Source organism: Battus philenor, unplaced genomic scaffold, assembly GCF_028537555.1.
Source record: "Battus philenor isolate CCGP_79_NKW_IND1 unplaced genomic scaffold, ilBatPhil1.0.hap1 SCAF_16, whole genome shotgun sequence".
Taxonomy (NCBI): Eukaryota; Metazoa; Arthropoda; class Insecta; order Lepidoptera; family Papilionidae; genus Battus; species Battus philenor.
Genome location: NW_027181678.1, coordinates 7,675,152 through 7,697,963, shown reverse-complemented (window position 1 = coordinate 7,697,963; position 22,812 = coordinate 7,675,152). Strand labels below are relative to the sequence as shown.

At 31.2% G+C, this 22,812-nt stretch overlaps 1 protein-coding gene and 2 long non-coding RNA genes across 3 annotated transcripts; 2 read left to right on the top strand and 1 right to left on the bottom strand.

Moving 5' to 3' along the window:
* Positions 1-4,679: 4,679 nt before the first annotated feature.
* Positions 4,680-5,267, bottom strand: LOC137919554 (uncharacterized). The gene has a single exon (XM_068762649.1). The coding sequence runs from the start codon at positions 5,265-5,267 to the stop codon at positions 4,680-4,682; it is 588 nt and encodes a 195-aa protein (XP_068618750.1).
* A 9,995-nt stretch (positions 5,268-15,262) lies between these two features.
* LOC137919459 (uncharacterized) lies at positions 15,263-15,920 on the top strand. Its single transcript, XR_011106732.1, has 2 exons — positions 15,263-15,379; positions 15,603-15,920. It is a non-coding gene; the product is annotated as an uncharacterized lncRNA (long non-coding RNA).
* A 4,679-nt stretch (positions 15,921-20,599) lies between these two features.
* On the top strand, positions 20,600-22,507 carry LOC137919481 (uncharacterized). Its single transcript, XR_011106735.1, has 2 exons — positions 20,600-20,651; positions 22,245-22,507. It is a non-coding gene; the product is annotated as an uncharacterized lncRNA (long non-coding RNA).
* Positions 22,508-22,812: the final 305 nt, after the last annotated feature.

Here is a 22,812-nt window from a genome sequence, read left to right as displayed (position 1 = left end):
AAGTAAATTTTTTACCGTTTCTGTGACGGAAAATGTTAAAGAAATCTCTGTTCAGTTTTCAAAGTACAAAAGTATAAAAAGTATTTATTCAAATTCTAGAGTGAATAATTACTGAGAGACGTTGCTTGATCCTGTGCTCCTAAAAATAGAGATTTTAACGCAGCCTTGCGTCCTTGACATCTACGATCTTTGCATCTACGAGCTATTGGATTTTTTTTAAAAAAAGGAGTGAAAAACTTTTTTTTCTGAAGCAGATATGTTTGCATACTATGTACTAAATTAAAGTATCAAGCGGGATTTTAAAGGTATCGGTAAAAACAGGTTAGTTTGGGAAAAAAAATTAGGAACATTGATTTTTTTGTTCGAGAGTAATCTACAATTCTCTACATTGTTCTTAGCTAGCTAAAACAAACAAAATTTCTTAGGTTTTGACTCATACTGAAAGTACATTACACGTGACAATGTAAGGTTTTAGCGGAACGAGTTTTTAGGTTTTCAGTAATACAAAGAAACGAATTCAAATCTAATAACAGTTAATTCTTTTTTTAATAAAATTAAGAGAAAAAAATTTAAAAATCGTCTTCATTTTTACAGAGATAGGCTCGATGAGCTTAGTAATTTTCACTTGAAGATAAAAGTAATACAAGAAAATTAAACAAAATATTATTTGGACAAATAGTACTTTTTGGCAATATCAACCAAGAAAGATTTTTTTTCAAATCAATAAGTGAATTAAACAGGCACCTATTTTGTTGTTATTAGGCCGACGAACTTATTGTAAAGGTCTTTACCTGTTGTGTTCTTTGTATTTACAGCATTTTCAACTCCTCAATATTGTAAATACACTCACGTATTAATCTTTTATAACATATTTTACTTTTGAAACAACTGTAAAAAACTTTCGTGATTACAGACAAGAAATTAATTAAATTAGAATTAAAAAGATTTTGAGTTAATATATATAATATCTGCTTTTGTTTATATAAATAGATTATTACTTGTGACTTTTTTGTATTGAAGATAATTTGTTTTTTTTTATTTCTTCATTCATTATTATGTCAAATAGTTTTCGTCTTTTTCCACATTATATAAGATATTCAGTGAAATATTTTTAATATTAATAGCCAGATCGGATCATCTCGCTTTTCATTACCATTTATATTAAAATATAATTTCAAATCTAAATTAACAATTTTACTGATACATAGAAATACAATGAAATTTCAATACAAGAATAATCTATGTGAAATATTGTTGCTTTTAAAAACACATCATTAATGTAACACTTATTAGTGTTACGTGTTATTTAGTATATTCAAATATTTTATTATTATTGTCGTTAAAAATAGTTCAATGCTATTTTAATAATTATCGATTGGAACATCGCAGAGAATATTTAAAATGAAAACAGTACAGGTGCAATAGGAAGCGGCCGCCATTGGTTCCGGTTTCAGCCTCCGGATCAATATATGCAAGCAGGTCATTCACCCTATTCTTTCTCTATCCAACTTTTCAGTTTAAATTAACCTCTCTAGAATAGCAGTTACCTAGTTTTACTGATGTGTATAGACGTGAGCGTTGTTCTTCGATGCGGTAATACTGCAGCTACCAAAACTATTTTTAGATTTAACGATCTGACGATATTTTCTTTGCAGTAGAATTGAGTGGTGTGGTTAAATAAATTGTTAAGCTTACAATAACAATCCTTGTCTCAGAGTTTGCTAATTTAATTGTGGATAAGATATTTTACATTAGTAGCGTTTTTAATTGTTTATTATATAACATAATGTTTTTATCGATGTATCACTATTTTATTAAGTCATATTTAGAGCTTTAATTTTAATAATAAGAAGAGAGATGTAATGAAAATATTTATAAGAAATGAAATTAATACAGATAATTTACAATGTAATTATAATTTCGTAAATATTACATATATAAAGGGTACAGCATAATAAATGTTTTTATACGGGGTTCGATAAATATACTGACAGTACATTACAAGTTTAATCACGTGATAATGTAGACTTTATTTACGAGGCATGCCATATTAATTAACGTAGAGTTGCACGGATCAAAGACTGCTAAATGAATCGTACGGATGTGGGTGTAGGAAATGTAAAATATGTTTATTTAAAACACTCAACCTTACTATTGTAAGTATGTAATCGATATATCGGTCAATTATGAAGGTATTGCTATGAATATTCCAATGCGTCAGTATATTAAAACATTTATTATATAACGATACTTATTATTTTAAACAAGTCTTCGAAGATTATAATCTTCTGTAATATAGGCACATAATGTACGTGATAAAATTTGCTTTTTTTGCAGGAATTACCAAAATGTAATGTGTTATAATATATACTTCCATTCTGAAAATTTTTAACAGTTTTGGTATTGGCATAAAATAATAAAAAATATAGGGAAAAAAACATTAACTTTCATAATCATTTTGTAAGCAAACATTTTTATAAATATTTATTGATCCTATTAAATGATATTCCGAAGTCTATCAACGTATATATTTGATATTTGTATCTATCAATTTTATTTTAGCCAGTTAATCACGAACACTATGTTAATTATTGTGGACATATTTAATAAAAAATATTTCGTGAAATAAATGCACATTGTTTTTATTTTTAAAATATTTATAATCATAATATATGAAAGTGATTTTATACTACATCAGAGGCGAGCAACGATTTAGGAATAACTACAAGGAAACTGCTTTTTTACCTAATGTTCCGTGAATGAAGATATTTGCAAGATTAGTTAACATAGCTTTCTTCAGTAAATACTAATGTAATCACTACTTGATTTAATTTGTTGCCTTATTTAACAGATTCACAACCACAACCGCCTAGGTACTCAAGATCATCAGACGTAATGGTCGATTCTACAGAAGCAAAGTTACAATATCTTTCGATTCTGTATGATCCACAATAATAATTAACTCGGATGATATTCTGGATAAATAAGATTCAGGGCAAAGCATAGATAGTTAATCAATAGAGAATTATTATTTTTAAGTTTTAACTTTTTTTTCTATTAAAGGCTCATCGGAAAATTATAAGATAAGATCTAGACATATTTTAAAGATGAAATTAAATACTAATTTTAAGTATGTAGCAAGGATTTAAACTATTTATTTTGTATAATTCGCCTTTTTTCCTCTTTTTTCTGATGATTGGCTGTTTATTTGATCAGCGTTGGAAGAATACGTAAATAACATCCACATTTATTAACAATTTTTTTGCCGAAAGTTTTTGATGACTCTCTTATATTTATGTTCTATTCTTATTATTTATGTTCTATTCTTATTTTTAAGTTGTAAACCGTTTCAAAAATCATAAGTTTTCTTTCTAAAGGTTTTTAGCAAACGCTCTTTCGTAGATATTTATTAAAACAACTGAATGTGGGTTAACCAGTAAGACAATAGTTTTAATTAATTACTGAGATAAAGAGATGCCGAATGTTTAGAGACAATAGGCGTCTTGGTATTTAATATTAACGAAGTTGAACATAAACATTTAAGAGTACATGGATTACGCAAAGCAATAGAGTGTTATAATTTTGATATAGTAAAATTAAAATTTTTAATTAAACTTTAAAGGCAAATTGTTACCTGTTTTTTGAAATTGTTATATTTTAAGGTGCTAAGGCTGAGTTCTGTAGAATATAACAAATGTAATAAATTTCTTTTGACATAATGTTAAATTAATAGTACGAACAAATTTCATTTTTGTTATATTGTGTTTATTATTTATAGAAATTCATAGATTTCAATGATGTGAAGTTGACGGAATAAAATAAAATTCATAAATAGTATTTTTCATATTTATTGATTATAAAATGTTTACAATAAAAATGACTTATATTTGATTGTTTTAATAATTATAATATCTACTTAATAATATCAACCGCTTAAAACTATGAATTATAATTCCAACATTTAATTTCACATAATCTGTACAAGTGAAACAAATTTAAAAATCCTTCAGAATTTTATAAAATTTTGTTAATACTCTGTAATACTGATAAGTGATTAAGTACTGACTCAATAAAACGGTTGAAGTACGAATAATGTTAAAAATAATGTCTTAGCGTATTTAATAATTTATTTCTACTTATATTTTTAAAAATGGAAAGGCACTATGCTTTAATTACAGGAAAATTACGTTTATACTAATTAATACACCCTTATCGAGATTTACAAACTTAAATAATGAGATACATTTGATTTGGTATACGAAAACGACTCTGTGCTCTACTATTTTCAATTTGAAATATATTACAGGTGAGGAGAAACTTTGAATGCAAATAAAGGTGCTTCAAAACGATTTAAAAATCTTATATTCGTAATTGCTGCCACAAGTTTTCATTGTTGTGTTTCATTGTTCTTTTAACTCCTTAGTTTTCATATATTCATTTTAATAAAATTTTCACGGTTCCATTTTGGGTGAAAAAGGCCATATAAAGATATTTCGGCAATAATAAACTCCCGTTCTGGTGTCGCCTAAATCTTGGTCCTCGGTGAAGACATCGTTTCTTCGGTCCAGGTTACCTGTTTCTACTGATATGATAAGATCTCATCATTCTAACATTTTTTCTTTAATTAAACTTTATTGTTAACCAGTCTTGAACTCCCCCGTATTATTTCGTTTGCATTCTTACCGATTTAATCCCATGGTGGCACAACAAACAGTGTGTCTCGGTACTCTTTGTGTTGGGAGACCTGACAGACCACGAACGTAGGTGTAAGTAATAGGTGGTCTGAGAATGCGTTTCGGTTGTTGTTGTTTTTTAGGCGGACGCTGCCGTTCAGTGGGTGAGCACGATTGCGAGCGCGACGTCAAGTTCAGATTTTGAAACACACGACGCAGGGAGACTGTTGAGCGGTGGCGTCGGCGATGCTCGGAGCCGTCGCTGCCTGAATCACTCGCTGAACACGATGAACGATCGTCGGTCCGCCCAGTTTCACAAGACATGCTGTCGTTGCTGCTTGAACTGCCGAGCGAATCATCATCCTTATTACGACGCGACAGGCGCTTACTGAGCGCTTTCAGAAGCCGGGCTCCTCTAGGCGTAGCAACCGGTTCTGGCATATCTTCCATCGGTGGACACACGACTATCTTCGGCGCCACGGACTCACGTCGCGTTTGCGACTTTGATGTTCTCTGCTGGTTAACTTCGTTCACCGGCAAATCGCCGACGAACTTTCCACTCGCCGCAAAATCGACTCCTAGTTTGTTTTTCATAAGTTCGGTAGTAACACTACTTGCCGAAGTAGAACTGGTTAACTCTTTCGAGCAAAACTTGAAAATGTTAAAGCAAAAAATTTTGCTATTTAAAACTTTTCAGTTTATCGCAAGGAAACAACGAATGCGTAAGCATAGACCGTTCTTCGGGATATGGTCGTCAACTGTTGTCGGGTAGGTTGCCGGGTCCCTTATATGGATAAATTGACGCATGCGCGGGCCGGTTTTCACTTTGTAGAGTATTAACTCTGTACAGGCGTATTTACAAGTTCACAAGAGCTGCGCCGTTCGTTACCGCCCCTTGCTAGAGAGTCCAAAATTCAGCGCTACTGATAACGTTTTCAGATGATACCATCTTCTTCCGTGATTGTTGTTCATGACATGTTGTTGCACGGTGCATTACGGCATTTTAATGACGCACACGAATTTAATATTACTATGATCTATATTTGAGACAAAACAGTTAATTCAACTGACGCTGTTCTATTTATAATCAGTTATGTGATATTTTTGATAATCTGATCTAAATGGATTAATTTAAAATTCACAAAACACTTCATACATTGATCATAAGATCATAAATTTTTGGTATGTAATGATCAATTATTAATAAAAAAAATAGTTTTAGTTGTTTTTATATGTTTAAAATAAGTGATCAAGTGTCATTAATAAGAGACCAATACACAAACGTGCAGTGTTAGTTGGATTTTTTTTAAATCTTATATAAAAAATCACTTAGGCATCAATGTCTATCTAGTCATGATTTTAAGTACTTTTTAACATTACACTATTTTTGTGATGGATATATTAGACGCGTCTAAAACTAATGGAAGTACATGACATTGTGTATATAGTATATGTATTTTTCGCGAGTTAAGATATTGACATTGAGAATCAAATGTATAGCTAAAGATGTCTAGGAGATTTTATTTGTTATGTTCCAAAAAATTGTTTACAGTTGTTATAAAAATGTGCAATTTATTTTTGCTAATGTTTTTTCGAACTTTTCAGTGCTAAATTTTAACAACTATCAACATGGATACTTTTAAATTGTGTCATATTCGCAGAAATGCGTTATGAACGTAGCTTTGAGTGGTTTTAAAATTTTTACTCCAAATTGCTCATGATTTATATTAACATTTTGTGAATACGGGATTTGAATTCGAATTTGAAGCGCTCATTCAATACCCAGGTTTTATGTATAGCAAGATTACCACCACATGTTATAGTTATAAACGCCTTGTTATTAAGTATGGCAAAGCGTAAATATTATGGTTTTGCTCATTATAAACTTGATCAGTATAGAACAAACTCGTGTATTAAAATGCCTATTGGAATGTAATATCAAATTTAAGTCAACTTGAAAAATATTAATTTGGGGTAGTGAACTATCTGGCCTAAAAGCTGACTGTTAAATATGATATACCCTACTTAACCATGCTCAACTTTTTGCAAAATTATAATAGTAGTGAAACCTGATTATGCTTATAAAATTTCTGAGAAAAAGACAATGAATGGAAAGATGTTAGGATGAATTGTCAGATATTTGCGTGTGATCTATAGCAGTAGGGGGTCGCAGGCATTTTAACGTATAGACTATGACATATACCATAGGTATATACAACGATAGAAACAAAAATATTTTAATTTTTTGATCACGTTTAAAATTTAAGTACTAATTTTCGTATGACAGGGCGTCGCATGCAACTTCACTTGTATCGATTTCGCCATCAAATAACAATTTAGAGTCGCGTGAAGGTGTGAGTTCACGTGGCACGATAAAATGGCAAGTGACGCGCGACACAGACGCACGTGACTTGTGATTCAGGAATTAATTACGTTATTCTTAACCCAACTACGCAATTAACAAGTTAGGAAACATGAGCCAAAAGGGTTACCTTTTCTATCAAGTGCATTTTGACGCGACGTTAATTTGATTTCACGTGTTTCACATGTTTTATTTAAATAAATATAAATATATAAAAAAAATTTAAAGAAGAGACTTTTTAATCTTGATCGCCGTCATCTCCTATCCGTATTTTAGAAGAACAAAAGATAGCGGCACTAAAATTTTAATATATAGAAATCGTTACATATTATGTCGTACATGAATGGTAGTTTTGAGGTAAAATACCGCAGTTTTTGAATGTAAATTACGGACTTTGGTTTTTACAGACTTGTACTGTGTAAACAGTATAGAAAAATATCACAAGGAATCTTAATATTGTTGGATCAAAAATCTTAAAGTAATGTAATTTTTTCCGACTGAACCGGACCTGCATGGCGGCTGTTGGCGTACTCCCTCCGCAAAAAGAAGCCTCGTGTTCCAATACTGAAAACGGTAAGAATTATAACGGGATAAAAATAATAATAAGGCTTGTCGTCTGTACTATCGTCTGGGATCACCTAATCCAGATTGCAGTTTTCTTGTGTAAATCCTATTGAGCTATTAACCTATCTGTTTATCTGTTGAAATATTTCCAATGTAGAAACCCGCCCCTAGACGTGCCCTCGACGGTTATCGAAATACAAGTCTAATAGAATAAGGCCTAAATATTACTAATATTATCCATGTTAACAAGTTGACATGCGGACAAGTTCACCAGTGGGTTACATAAATTACATGCTTATGATAATATAATTCTCATAATTAAAATGTAAGTTTATCTAGAAATGTCGTTGATAAAATGAAAAAGTAAGGAATATTAATTAGTTTAAACTCCATAATTAATTTTTGATAATCGCATGCTTACTAATTTTGTGTCTACATTACAATAATAATAATAATTATAATAATAATTTTCGACAATTCATAATCATCATTTCAGCCGAGCTATTGGATGCCCACTGCTAGACATAGGTCTCCTGCATAGATTTCCAATAGGGCCGGTAAGAATCGTTCTGCATCCAGCGTCATCCATTACTTCAACAAAATTGTCGGTCAACCTTATGACGTCCAATGCAATAACGCGATTTTAGTAAAAGTGACAGATTTTTTCTTACAAAAAGAAATGAACTGTTTAGATGATTGATGATGATTAATTAAAAATAACGATATTTTTAAAAAAAATAATGACCGTTCTACTAAGGTGATATTATTAACAAACTTTCAAGGCTGAGCGTAGGCTAATCACGTTAAGCAAGTTTGAGTTTTTGTTGGATCTTTTTTGTACTAATGTTATAATTAAAGGACACATATATTGTGTACATAGCTCCCACCGTAATTGTGTCTATTTAACAATGTATACCTCTTCCATATTTTAATAGCAAAATTTTAATAAGTCGTTGGAATAAAATTATTAGTGTTTAAGAGCGTACATAATTAGATTTCATTGAATTGATTTGTCTGCAGTTTATTGAGACGATTGAACTGAGGAGATCGAAAGAAGAACCAAGGTCACTGACGTAACTCTAAGAATTGTTCATCTGAAGTGGCAGTGGGTGGCACATATCGCTCGTGCAATAAATGGCCATTGGGGCCGAAAGGTCATTTTTTGGTTAAAGAAAAAGAGAAATTTTAAGAAAGCTAACAAAAATATTGAAATATCGTAAAGACATTATCACCTTCGATGTTTGAGAAAAAGTGATTATGTCGACGGTTCCGCATGCGATCAATTAAAAGTTATCGATTAACATCAATTGAAAACTACCTTTACTAATACCACAAAACTTGTTCACTGTATATGTAAATATTTACATATACACTGAACAAATTTTGAGATATTTATATAGAACAAATATTGTTCTATATAAATATCATAAACTTCTCGAAATAAAATTACAAAAAAGCTAATAATTGAAGGTACCAAACTTTGGAATGATAATTTTTCTATTGATGTGGTAAAGTGTATATATATATGATAAGATAAAAGAGTGAAAAGAAGAGAGACACTCTAATAATACATTTTCAGTAACACGGTATAGTTAATCCGGAGTATTTGTATGACATGAATATTTATAAACACATTTATAAAAGAAACTCAAATTGATTTTAGTGTCTACGGAGTTACTCTTTTAGCATTATTCCCATTACGCATGGAAGTATTATAATGACTACAAAGAGTGAAAGATTTAAAGTGGAAATTAATGTGAATAATTTGGAAAAACATTAGAATCTGTTTTACATACAATATACGATAACAATATTCTTCTAATAAATGGTAGTCCACCTGGTAGATTTATAAAGTTAATCTAACATATTTATCGTAAAAAATAGAAATGTGTTTTATTGCTCAGCCTTAAATTTGTAATAAAAATATAGTTGTGTGTAAGAACATAATTCCCATTTATAGGCATACTTCACGCTTTGGCTTTCGAACAACAAGTTTTAATTTTTGTTGTATTCTGGTAGTTACATTAGATTTTTTAAATTCTATTATTTGTTAAAGTTAACAGACCGTATTCTCCATGAACTTTGTCTTGAATTAGTGTCATAAATTTTTGTTGTACGAGGTATGGTAAAAATGCGGTGACTGAATTTAATTGCGAACAAAGTATTAAGTATACACTAAATGTAAATTAATCTCCTTCAAAGTACTCTCCTTGGCTAGCGATGAATATATCCTAACGTCGATTCCACGATTACGGGAGTACATCTGAAGTGCTTTTTACGGTATTGTGTCAAAATGGTTTTCTTTGGGTACAGTTATTTTTGGGAAGAGCCCGAATCGCATTGAGCTAAATCTGAAGAGTAAATGCGGTCCTCGCCCATGTTCATGAATGGGGAGTCAAAAATAAGCTGAGGTTTGCACCTGATGATGGTGCTAACCAATAAGCGGAAGTATGACTACCCATTATTGAACATGGGAGGTGAGCTGCTTGGCGGAGGTTCGGATACTAGGCCTCACAGTTGACGATAGGCTCACGTTCAACACTCAACAATGTGAAGAACGTGAGCAAGAAGGCACAGGGCCTCTATTGTCAACTGTGCAGGGCTGCTATAGTATCTTGGGGCCTGAACTCGGAGGTGATCAGAGCGATGTATCTGGCGATGATCGAGCCGATCAAAGCCGAACCGCAATCAAAAAAAAATCTGAAGAGTAAGGCGGGCGTGGAAAGATTGTCATATTATTTTGCTAAAAACTCGTGAATCAATAGCAATGTATGGTACGGTGCATTGTCGTGATGGAGCAGGAAAACTATATGTTTGTGGCAATCTGGTTTATGCATTGATGTAATATTAGAGAATTAATATATTTATAACGTCATAATATTTTTAGAGAAATGATTTAGCTTTCATACTATGCATTGCAAAAATAGCTTTTTCTATGTAGTACTCGGCTGCGGTCATCACAGTAAGATATTAGATGGAGTGTTAGGTAACCATAACCAATCAAAAAGTTGTAGCCATTATGAACAGCTTCCTGAACTATATCGACAGATACCAATTTAATTGTCAATACACGTGGATTTTAAATATCAATGTATTTTTTTAAAAACTAACTATTTATAAACTACGCAATATTTTTAGCAAAGGTACATACATATGTACATATGCCCAAGGAATCTGGCATCAAATTTTAAAAGCTTATAGTCGTAGGTATTTTTAAGTTCAAGTAGCCTGAAAGGATCTTTGTAAAATAGAGGACAAACACGCGCTGTTATTCATGCTATATTTTCACAAAACGAACTATTATATAATATATTATAAAGATGCGTAAAACTTTTAACTAATAATCTTACTAAACAACAATACTACAACACAAACAAGACCGAAGCACATAATCTGTTGATCGTTGATATAACAATTTGTTTACACACACAGTGTACAACGATCCTATTACGTAACATCAATCCGCAGGCTCTGACATTATAACGTATCTAACATTGTCGAATATCAATAGCATTGCGCAATAATGGACTAGATTAGTTTGTGCGTATGTGAACGATGTATTATTTCTGTAGATGTTATGTAAACAATTTGACTGTCTGCAACAGATGTGAGCCTGTGGACTCAAAATGTTTAATTATAATTTTAGTGAATTAATTGAAACGTTATATGCATTAAGATGTTATTATTTTTATATGCTATTTAACAAGTCGTTATAAGTGTAAAAAGCTTTAAAGTGGTAAATGTCAGCACATTAGTTACTAAAAAGCTTTAAAGCTTTTACTCCTATTGCCAAACACCCTGTATAAAGTAACTGATCTTAAGTATGTTACTTTAATTCATAAAAAATAATTACGGATTTAAAATATTGGAATACAGACCGATAATTTCAGCACAAAATCTGCGGGACAACTATAAACAATAGTCAATTTTAACGTGTGATCATCGGAATTTTTTACAAACTTTTCTAGCTATATTATAATTAAGTTATTTATTATTTTTGAAACCATTGATTTATGGATCGGGTGCTTAAAGTTTAAAGCTTTTAGATCTATAATTAATCACTATGTATATACACATACTATTAGATAAGTTAATGTTCATACGAAACCTCCAAAATGTAAACCCTTTCAGAGGTATCGATTATCATCATTACTCAAAAAAATAATATTTGATTGTGAAAGTGCAAAACTTGCTGTGAAATTTCAATAACTGAGACGAGTTGTTAAACGTGCCTTTCGAAGCTAAGTTAATCTTATCATATCTATCGCAACAATAGGTAAAAATTAACATAATTTATTTCAATTAAATTGTTTAAAGTAAGTTTCCTTAAAAATTTAAACAAAGGCGAAGATAAGTATAGATTAACAATAAAATAGTTGAAGGTGATCTTGGTTTTACATAAATAATTTATAATGGGTTATCTGTAATCTAATTAAAAGTTTGAAGGTTTTGCCTATTAAAATATAATTATTATATTTTTTTAAATTGTAACAGTCATCGTTGCGTTTTTTGTTACTAGTAAGCCTTTACTATACCATCTTGTCTAAATTACAAAGGTCGCAAATGCTGTGTACAATCGGTCACTGACTGTTGTTTATTCGTAATAAAAATGACGGTCACAAAATGATGTAGTTGTTCATTTCTACCATCGTATGAAATAAATTTTAACCATATTAAAGACATCTTAAACTTCTTCCTTTCACTTGATAGATGTCCGCTGCAAGGCATAGAAGGTCTATATGATCAAAGATCGAAACGATAACCTGCCCTGCGCTGCTCACATTCAGCGACTTCTCCCGCCTTTAACCATGTCTTCGGTCCATCTAGTTGAGAGCCTACCCACGTCAGGTCTGCCAGCTCGTGGTCGATACTCGAAAATCTTTCAGCTCTAACGCCCTATACATGTATATAAAATTCATGGTCAGTAATCATTATAAAATATAAACAGTCATATTAAATATTATATTATTCATTACTTAATTGCACGTAAGTAATGACAGGTATTAAGAACTATGACTTACAAATAACTTCCGCATAAATGCTAATTCTCTTACAAGTTTAGCACTTATGTAAACAATAAAGTATAGAAGTTGAAGTGAAGATAAACTATATCAATACTCTCGACTAAGGTGACTAGTATTAAAATATTCATTTCTTTAGTAAAAACCGATGACCCAACCTGCTTAATTTCCTAATCGTGTTTTTTGTAACCTATTGTTTAAATGTTGTTCAGTGATTAATACTTTTATAGTACCCGGCGATAAATATCGTTGTATTTCGAGCGACAGAAATAACGATCTACGAAGCCAGAATAAACTGATTGTCTCTTTCCAATATGAGTATATGTAGATATGCAATATTTATCGCCGGGTAATGTCCATACGAGCGGCATTTGCTTAAGCGCTAAGGTTGGACAAAAATAAGTCTGACTGTGCACATTTTTAAATCGCAATGTTTATTACAATAAATCGATTTAACAACGATTCGTAATAATCGACTCATTATGGAAGTTACTGAATGGAAGTCAATAAATTTACGGAACAAAGAGCAGCAAAGGCAACGTTTAAATGAATTTAGACGAAAGACTTGAATTATATTGCATTCTGTGTCTAAATCATGATAAAAATCGATGATCACATTCTTAATAAAAACGTATTATTCTTTCATGAAATTTATGCGGAATTACATTCTTCTTACAACGTCTTAGATTTTGAATATTTATAAATTTAATTTTTGTAGTAAAGGAAATAAAGAATAATACATTTAAAACAATTGACACAAAACACTTAAAACATAATACCGAAAAAGTTTCAACCGTCTAAAAAACAACATAAAAACTTAAATAATGTAAACGGTTTTATAGATCTAATAAAAAATCTATGAGATGAAACGTATGATGAGAACTAAATCACAGCGTATTTAATAATATCTTATATCATAAAACAAAGACAAAATATAATAAACCCAAACAGTTTTAAAGACATCGCAAATATTTGCCTTGTTTAAATCTAGTAAAACTTGGAGCTCATACTAATGCGCTGCTCACTCGTGCGAGTAGAGAATACCAAGTATGCAATTGTTATATTTCAACAATTATTTAGAGATAACAAGACATTTCTTGAGTGAAAGGTAATCCGTACAACAGTTAACTTTATGATATAAAATCGTAAGTGTTTTAGACATGGAAGTTATACGAATACTTCTTGTAAATGTTATATTGTATGTATAAAATATTTCATTCTTGTTACAAGAAAAAACGTGAGCATTTTAGTTGCTGCTAAAGGAAAAGATGCATTTATAAGATACATTGTACTTACTGTAGTTAATCTAGATAATGATTAAAAATTAAAGTGAAGTGCCTTTTAATTTATTTTGTATTTGCTCTGGTATGTAGATAAAGTGACGCGAGGAAACACATTCACTTTTTAAATCATACTCCATTTGAATATACTTGGAGCGAGGGCGATAAATCTGTTTCGAGATATTTTTAACCAAACTCTCAAAATTGAAGTATCAATTTCATTTTTCAGTATGTATAAAGGCATAACATAGGTTACATAAATAAACACATTTAAATACTTCATATAGGAGTGGGGACTCTATAGCGAGCAAAAAAGATGGCAGCTGGAGCCTAAATAATCAACGTTATGGAGTATGCGTATCTGGTCTTTTGCTTGTATTTAGCTGTATCTTACGTGTCATTTTAAAGCACTGCTAATAATCATCGCAATATCTACATCTGGTTGATGACTACATGCAAGGTTCCATAATCTTTTTAAATGATGAGCCCATATTTAAAAAAAAGAGTTTTTTTTTCGGATGATCACAATTACATATATGGTAATGGACGGAATGTGTCTTCAGCTGAGTGCTTTCTAGACTCAATGGCAGATCTTTGTGACGACATATTGACTTGACGTCAAACCTCACTACACTATCGGAGCTTAGCTTGTTATTAGGATCATTAAGGATGACGTTAGCTGTATTATTTTAGAGTAGTACAAATACATACCACAAAAACACACTAATCCTGTAAACAATAAAAAGCTTTATTAAGGATAAGGCACTCCAAAAGGTAATATTGCAAGAAAGAATTGTTAAATAACAATTTTCTCATACGTATGTGTAAATAAAAAAAATAACTGTCTTAACAACATTGAAGGGAACGTAGATATATTACATATATGTCGCTTTTCGTGGAAGATGGGAAGCGTTAAAAATTCCATTCATGTTTGTAACACACATTTTTTATAAATGTGTTACATAACTCCATTGTTATCGATATTTATGTTCTATTTATAATGTCTACATTATTTATGTTAGTCGTAATTATTTTTCTAAATATTCTTTAGATATTGAACAGCTAGTGAATAACGACTTATTGTTTAGAATTCTTAGATTTTTTCAGTATGGGGACATTATTAAGTATTAAGAAGTTAATTGCTTAAGTCGTAGTGTATATGCATCTGCAATGAAACTTAATGTTCTAACCATATTCGTGTCAGGCTGCGTATTGATAATGTCGAATATTTTGAATTGAGACAAAGGCGACCTAATTGGTAATGGACAACTCGTATCCAGTACGGCTGTGTGCACTCATAATTTACATTCATTGGGAATGAGTGTCTTTGTGTAGTTTTTTTTTGTTATGGATGAAGACGCTCCAAGGACACGAAGACCCTATAAATAATGACGAAAATAATACATTTAACTAGTACAGTCTACACAAGCTCAGCGGCCATTACTAAAATATTATAACTTAAAAATGATCGGCAAGCTGGTAAGTAAATAAACTATATTTTTTTAAAGCACCAACATTCAAAATTTTCTTTTCAAAAGTTATTTTGATTATTTTACACGTCTATACTGTTTTATATTTTTCTATAGTTATTAATTATTTTTTTTTAACATTTCAACATTTTTACTATATGGATTACCGTTACAATTGCCCGTATGTTTTATTTTTAAAAAGAGATAATGAAATGTTTTTTTTTTCATTCCAGGTTATTTTGTTCGCCATATTGGCATTTGCGTTCGCGAGACCCCAAGTGTACCCTGCTTATAACTATGGTTCATACTCCGCCGGTTATCCGGGATATTACGGTTATTCCGGCTACACCAACCCATCCTCGTACCTTGGCTATGGAACTTACGGCGCAGCACCTTATAGCAACCTTGGATATGGATACTATTAATTCTTAAAAAATTAGCCCCGAAAATTCCTTTTTAGAATTAGATCATTGGATAGAACCGTTTTGCAACTGCTACACGAATTAAAATTATATTGATAATAAAACTGACCTATTAAAATATATTTTTAACATGCTACTTTTATTTACCTCCAAATATATTTATCGCCAGACGATACCTTTTAAGGGCGTCTCGTACGGAGAAATTTCTACAAAGAACTGTATTGACAGAATCTCGTACAAAAGCCTATTTTTAGATATTCATATAAAATTAAAACTTTTTTTATGTAATCGCAGAGATTGTGTAAGTGAATGTTTATCACAATTAATATATAAATAATACACATTATTAGTATTTTGAAAGTGAAATATTTGCTATATCAGTGAAATTTTAATACCATTGTATAAAAATATGTATTAGTTGTGGATAAAAAATATTGTGTAACAAAATAAATATTGTGATTATAATAAAACATATCTTGTCCTGTTCCTCAAAATAATTTGTCACGTTAGCCTTAGCGTTAGTCACCTTACATGATCCGATGTAAGAGAGTCTGATGTCTGAGTTTTTATAAATATGTTCTTGAAAAGATTAGGATAAGTCCATTTTATAAGAGAATGTAAAAAAAGAAACTGTGAACAATTGCGAGTATATAGATAATATTTAATTGTATATCCTTCAAAACTAAATCAAAAACGCATAGTGATTTATCAGCTATCAGACAATCTTCAAATCAACAAACACATAAAAATAGTGAAGTTACGAAGCAGACGTGATTAAATATTTCAGAAATGAATAAAGAAAGCTGGTGACATAGTATCCGGCATAAGAATTGGCGCGTCAGAAATATTAAGCTTTTATAAACAAAATATAATTTAAATACATATATAATTTAAATATATAGTAGATACAGTATTTTATATTCTTTATAACTTATGACTTAAAAGTCTATACCAAGTGTTACTGAAAATGTAACTTAAATGTTTAAAAAAATTAGAAAAAAAGACTATATTTTTTTTAAACATAGCTAACGATTAAGTGTTCTAGAAAAACGTGAAAACGGCGTTTAAAATGGATCCAAATACAGTTGTAAGTTATGGAGAAATAGTTATTTTTAGTAAAGCTTAATACGCCGATACATACTTCTACAAGTATGTATGTGCACATCTCCCACTCTGCCTCGCCACTTTCTTTTTTTATATACCGCAATCTGTCGTCTCTGAGGAACATTGAGCGGTATATATGACTTTGCACCAGGTCTTACGATGTGCGTTGATGATCACAGGATATTTTGATTTTTCTGTTTTAGTGGGGGTTGCTTGCGGGGATGGTCCAACAGTCTCTGTTTTAGTATGTTGAGATGGTGCAAGTTTCTGACCCTACGTCACTTTCTGGTACTAAATTGTTAAAAAAGCTGTTATTAAGCTTAAGTTAATAAGCTTATAATTAACAAAAAAGTTCTCACTTGTTGTTTCAGAAAAGTACAACTCCTGTTTGTAGAGCCAAAGAGAAGCACTAGCTAACTGATCATTGGAGGTTTTGGTTCTAAACTCGATACTTAGATTTTTTTAATACAACGATCCATTTGTATTATTTAAGTATTAAAATTTATATTATTATTGCTATTAATTACCACAAGGATAGCATCTTGTCTCTTGCATTCCTATCCTAATAATAAAAGTATAATACTATGAAATTCAATAAAAAGCAGCTTACCAGATACGTCGTTGGTTTGTTTTGTATATAACATACGATAAATCGTAGAACAATATAGGTCCTAAAGGTATGTGTCTTCGCAAATAACCATTGTCGTTCATTGTTTTTGATGTAACGTTTCTTAAGAAATAAAACAGTAATGTTAAAAAATTAAATAAGAGATAACAAATAAGATAATCAAAACTACTTGCTTAATTAAATGCGGATTTTTTTTCGTTTTTGTAATGTTTAATTTATTGCGAGACAATTATCAGTGTTAAAATCACGATGCAACTCTTTCCTCTTCTTTGATAAACAGTAGATTTTTGTGGACACCAATGGCAAGTGGTTTAATGTAAGTACGGTTAAATAAGTTCAATGTCAAGAACTATAAAACGTTGTTATATGAGTATATATATACACACACACGCAAATATTTATACTCAAGCTCTGGTACCCCAGCAGTAAGGATTGAGACTTGCGATCGTAGGTCGCGGTTTCGATACCCGGGAAAGAATCTTGTATGATTTACACTTTGTGCATTAATTGTATAAGATAGCCACTGCTTACAAACAAGTTTCCAGGGGATGGGTAGTAGTATCCTCTGTCTACCATAATATCACACTGCGATCGCCATCCCATCTGCCAAGCGTGGCGAGTATGACATATCCCCTTAGAGACATCTTTGGCGGAGGCCCATGCCTTGCAGAACAGACCGATAACAATTGAACTGTACGTAATCGTGTAGGTAATTATACTCGGTAAATATTTAATTACATACACAAATACTCATTATTCTTTTTCACGGAAAACAATGTGTTAAAATAACATCATTATGTTAAACATAAATTTGTCTTAATCGCGTTTCGCATTTTGATGTCTTAGGATGCGTATACTTTAAATAATTGAATAATAAAATTTTACACCATTACGAACATTTTTGCAATTTATTTTTTTATTTTATTGAATTGGAACTGCTTAACTGCTGCTCAGTCATAATATCAACCGATTCATCTACAGGTATAAGCATCATGAGTCAAAAATATTAAAATAAAAACTAAAACAGGTAAAAATAACTAAAGCATTAGTACACAACATATCTTAGATAATAAATAATTTATTATAAAGAAATTGTAAAACTTTAAAAAACACTACATGATTAATAACGATGTATGTATAAAATATGAAAAATTAACGTTTATTATTTTTAACATTTATTACAAACATTTATTATCTAAAATACGAACACCGATAATTTATATAAATAATTAAAAGCTTAACAATCTCAATAATGTACAAATAAGTATAGAGGGTTTTTAGGCCGATATATCAAATCAGAAATGAGGAGATCCGAGGAAGAACCAAGGTCATAGACGTAGCTTGAGGAAATGCTCGTCTGATACTGGGCTGGGTACATCGCTCCTGTAACTGTTGGGCATTGAGATTGAAAGGTTTTCGAATGGCGATCACCAGCCGGTACTAGGCTACGACATGGTATGAGCAGGGGACCTAAGATATGGTTCAAACTAGATGGACCGAAGATATAGTTTAGATCGGGGTAAGGCGGATCGAGCAAGTCGGCAGATGATTCGAAATCAATAACATTAAAATTAAGATAATCGAAAATTGTTTATTTGTATTGGATCAGAGAGTAGATCTTATCTATTAATTGCATTAAAATATTTTAATCGTGTTTAAAGAACGTTTTGTCAAAAATATCTACAGAAACACCTAACAAATTGTAAATATTGCACATTTTTGAAATGGTAGGGAATTGTTTGAGCATCAAAGAATATAATATCGTCTGCGAATACGGCGTGGAACGTAAAAGTTTATTTATAGTCAGAAGAATTGGCATGATTTCATATTAATAATTAAAATATTTGATGAATTCCGATAACTTAAGATTGTCCATTTTATAATACTGTAGTCGGTTGACGTATGTTTGTAGTGTATTATTAAAATCGAATAAAACATATTATACATGTCTAATGAACCTTATTTAAATACGTTCAAAGCGTAATTGACGGCTTTGAAACATAGGGACCAAACGAAGTTGCAATAAATAAGGATACTTCTCATAAATACATTGACACATATATTAGTTAAAGGATTTAAAAAAAAACTTACTATTTTCGTATTACAAAATAGACAAAATGGAATTGGGTCTGTAATTTGTAGTTGAATCCGTTTCTCCATCTTTGTGAATCAGATTTTCTGTCCTCAAACAGGGCTAATTTTCTAACTAAGATATACAAAAATTTTCGTCTTAATCTTAATCCTTGCCGATCAGAATGGAAAAAGAATTTGAATTATACTATTAATAAAGACTTTAAAAAGAAACATACCAAAAGACCTTATAAAACCTACAAACACATTTTATTTTATAACAAAAAAGAAGCGTATTTTATTTGATTAATCTCATTACACATAACATGTATTTAATTTTTTTTGAGCATCAACACTTAAATTTTGAAAGTTACGGAAAACTACTTATAGAGAGATACTAAATGTCATAAGGATAAGACAAGATTTATTTTATTGTAACGTAAAACTATATTTTGAAACAGCGATTTTTTCAACCGCAAAAGTATGTGCCGAAGGCAAGAAGTACAATTACGAATAAGTTTTCTTTTAATGGGTAGTAAAATGAGCTTTCGTCTTAATTTGAAAATCATAGTTAATTGCTACTATAATAACATTTAAAAAATGCGTTCTTCCCAACACCTCCAAAGTAAGAGCAGGACTTTTTACTTAAAAATTATTATGATTATTTTCGCAGTAAATGTTTAAAAATTTTTGAACCGTCCAAGCAAAGCAATCGATGTTTTTGAATGTATCAATTATATCAATTATAACACGGAACTATCCATAGAGTGATGGTGACAACATCGTCTAATACAGGTTGTTGCATAAAAAGGGGGAATTTGCATTTTATTTTCCGCCCAATGCGGATGTTGGTTTATAATACATATTGTAATTGATAACTTAGTACTCTGCGTACATTGTTACTTTGAAGATCAAGGACGCTTTTTGTAAAACAGCCACGCGTTCAGAGCATAGGCGTGGTCGTTACAATTCCATATAAATATAGGCCGAGTCTAGTTAAATCTGTATCACTTGTAGCAATCACCGCAAGTTAAACATTAACCATGTTCTTCAAACTGGTAAGAGACTAAGTATTTCATGTATTATTTAACTCTAATACAGATTAATTTTTTAAGAAATAATTTTAATAATTAATAAAGCCGTAGCAACGTTAGACTATATTAATAATATTATTTTTAATTCAAGATCGTTTTATATTAAATATATTTTACCTTTTCGTGCTTATTGTAAAAATTCTCCCGCCAATTTAATAACAATGGGCTCTTTAAAATGAAAAACCAAGACAGACCAAGTTAAGATCTTTAGTCACGAGCGATACTTAGTGATGCATTTCGGAAGCACAGGCAAGCGTATTTCTGTTTTAAGACTTACTTAGTCTTTCACAGCGATCGAAGCTGGAATCTCAATTACTTTTGCTAGGGCATCTGTAACTATTTTTATGAAAGTTCGATATAGATGGTTGCGGTTTACTTATATTGAAAACTGACCCGTAGATCTCGAGACGGGCAGTACTGCTGTCCCTATTTGTAACTGCAATAATATATTTTTGGTAATAAGACGCAAGTATTTGTGAAACAAAATTTTGCTTTGAACTTCCTTCATCAGCGTCATCATTGTAGGACATCCTTTGCGAGACATAGACCTCTCGTAGATTTTTCCAGTCCAGAACCTTAAGGCCACAAAAGCCATCTTAAATAATGTTTCCTTTTATTTATATTTGGTAAATTGACCTTTGAAATTATCTATGAACTTGATAAATCCTTTGAAAGAGATTTATATTACACAAGGCCCGATAGAAATGATGACTTACTATCCCAGTCGTATTAAATCTGATTCATTCAATTACCAGTCATATTTGTACAGATTTTTTTTGTATAAATTTAATATAATATCGGGTGACCTATCTTTATATGGTTTCAATAAGTTAATGCCCCGTAACGTGATTGATCGCTCAACTCATTCGATTTTAACTCGTATGTTTGATGTTTTAATATTATTCACGTGTAATTCAAACCGTGTAAGCTTTTTAATAATACACAAATTATCACGTGTTTCATAATAAATGAAACGAAACTGTCACGTGTTTCATAGTATATGAAAATAGTAACTTTAATCAATTTTGCTTATAATTGTTAATATAACTATTTTTTTCAATGATTTCTCCTGCGTTTTTCGAGACTTTTGAATTTAGGGAAGCTTTTATTTGCGCTTTTCTTTCGATATTAATATAAGACAAAATAATGAATTTCGTCTACAGTAATAGAAATTCCATAATAGTTACTGGTACTATATAAAAACCTTACTTTACGAGTTTGAATCAGTAATAAGGAGATCTGTAGATCAACGAAATAACCGGCATAGCCTAGCTGATTGGCAAGTTTCAAGTGTGCAGAGAGCATACCAGACGTCCATCCGTCTAATGGTGCTGAATGCAAGTCGCTCCCAGCCGGCCCTATTGAAAATCTATGGAGTTGGGCTTATGTGGAGACATTCCATCGCTGAAATGGTGGTGATGATAAAAAAATCGTTTTTATAAATAGTTATTCACACCAACATTATAGAAAAATGTAAACTGCTGAAATCTATAATCTGAAATATAGTTAAGTATTCAATTGGTTTTAAATTTTATATAATTTGTTCTCTTTTTTCAGTTCTCCCTTTTCGCACTGTTGGCGGTTGCCTTCGCCAACCCTAAGCCTGACCCAGCGCTGGCTTATGCTGCCCCAGCAGTAGTGCCAGTGGGCTATTCGGCCTACTCCCCTGTGGCTTACGCCGCCCCCTACTCCGCTGCCGCAGCCTTACCCTATGCTTATGGGTACTATGTACGATAATTAACGAGCTAAATTTCTAGACCCGTGCCAGTTACCATGACATCGATTTGCTTAACGTATTAAATAAAACATTATTGCATTAAGTGTTGTCTTTCATTAAAATCAAAACTTAACACTCAATACAAGTTATGATAAATTATACATAGATTATTCAGCATACGCTAGTTAATCATGTAAAACAAGGTTAGTCAGATCATAAATAACGAATTGTTTAAATAGGTCTATTATGCATTTGATTTAATATGTCGTTTATATTTAAATAAATACATAGACATATTGCGCGGGGAACATATGGCCGTTTGGTCATTAAGGTTCTACAGTACCGCAGCATAAGGTGTCCTCCCTTAACGTGGACAGACGACTTTGTTAAGGTCAACGGAAGACGCTT

What these genes read in the sequence shown, in the direction of transcription:
- LOC137919554 (XM_068762649.1), bottom strand. Translation starts at nt 5,267, where the DNA reads ATGAAAAACAAACTAGGAGTCGATTTTGCGGCGAGTGGAAAGTTCGTC.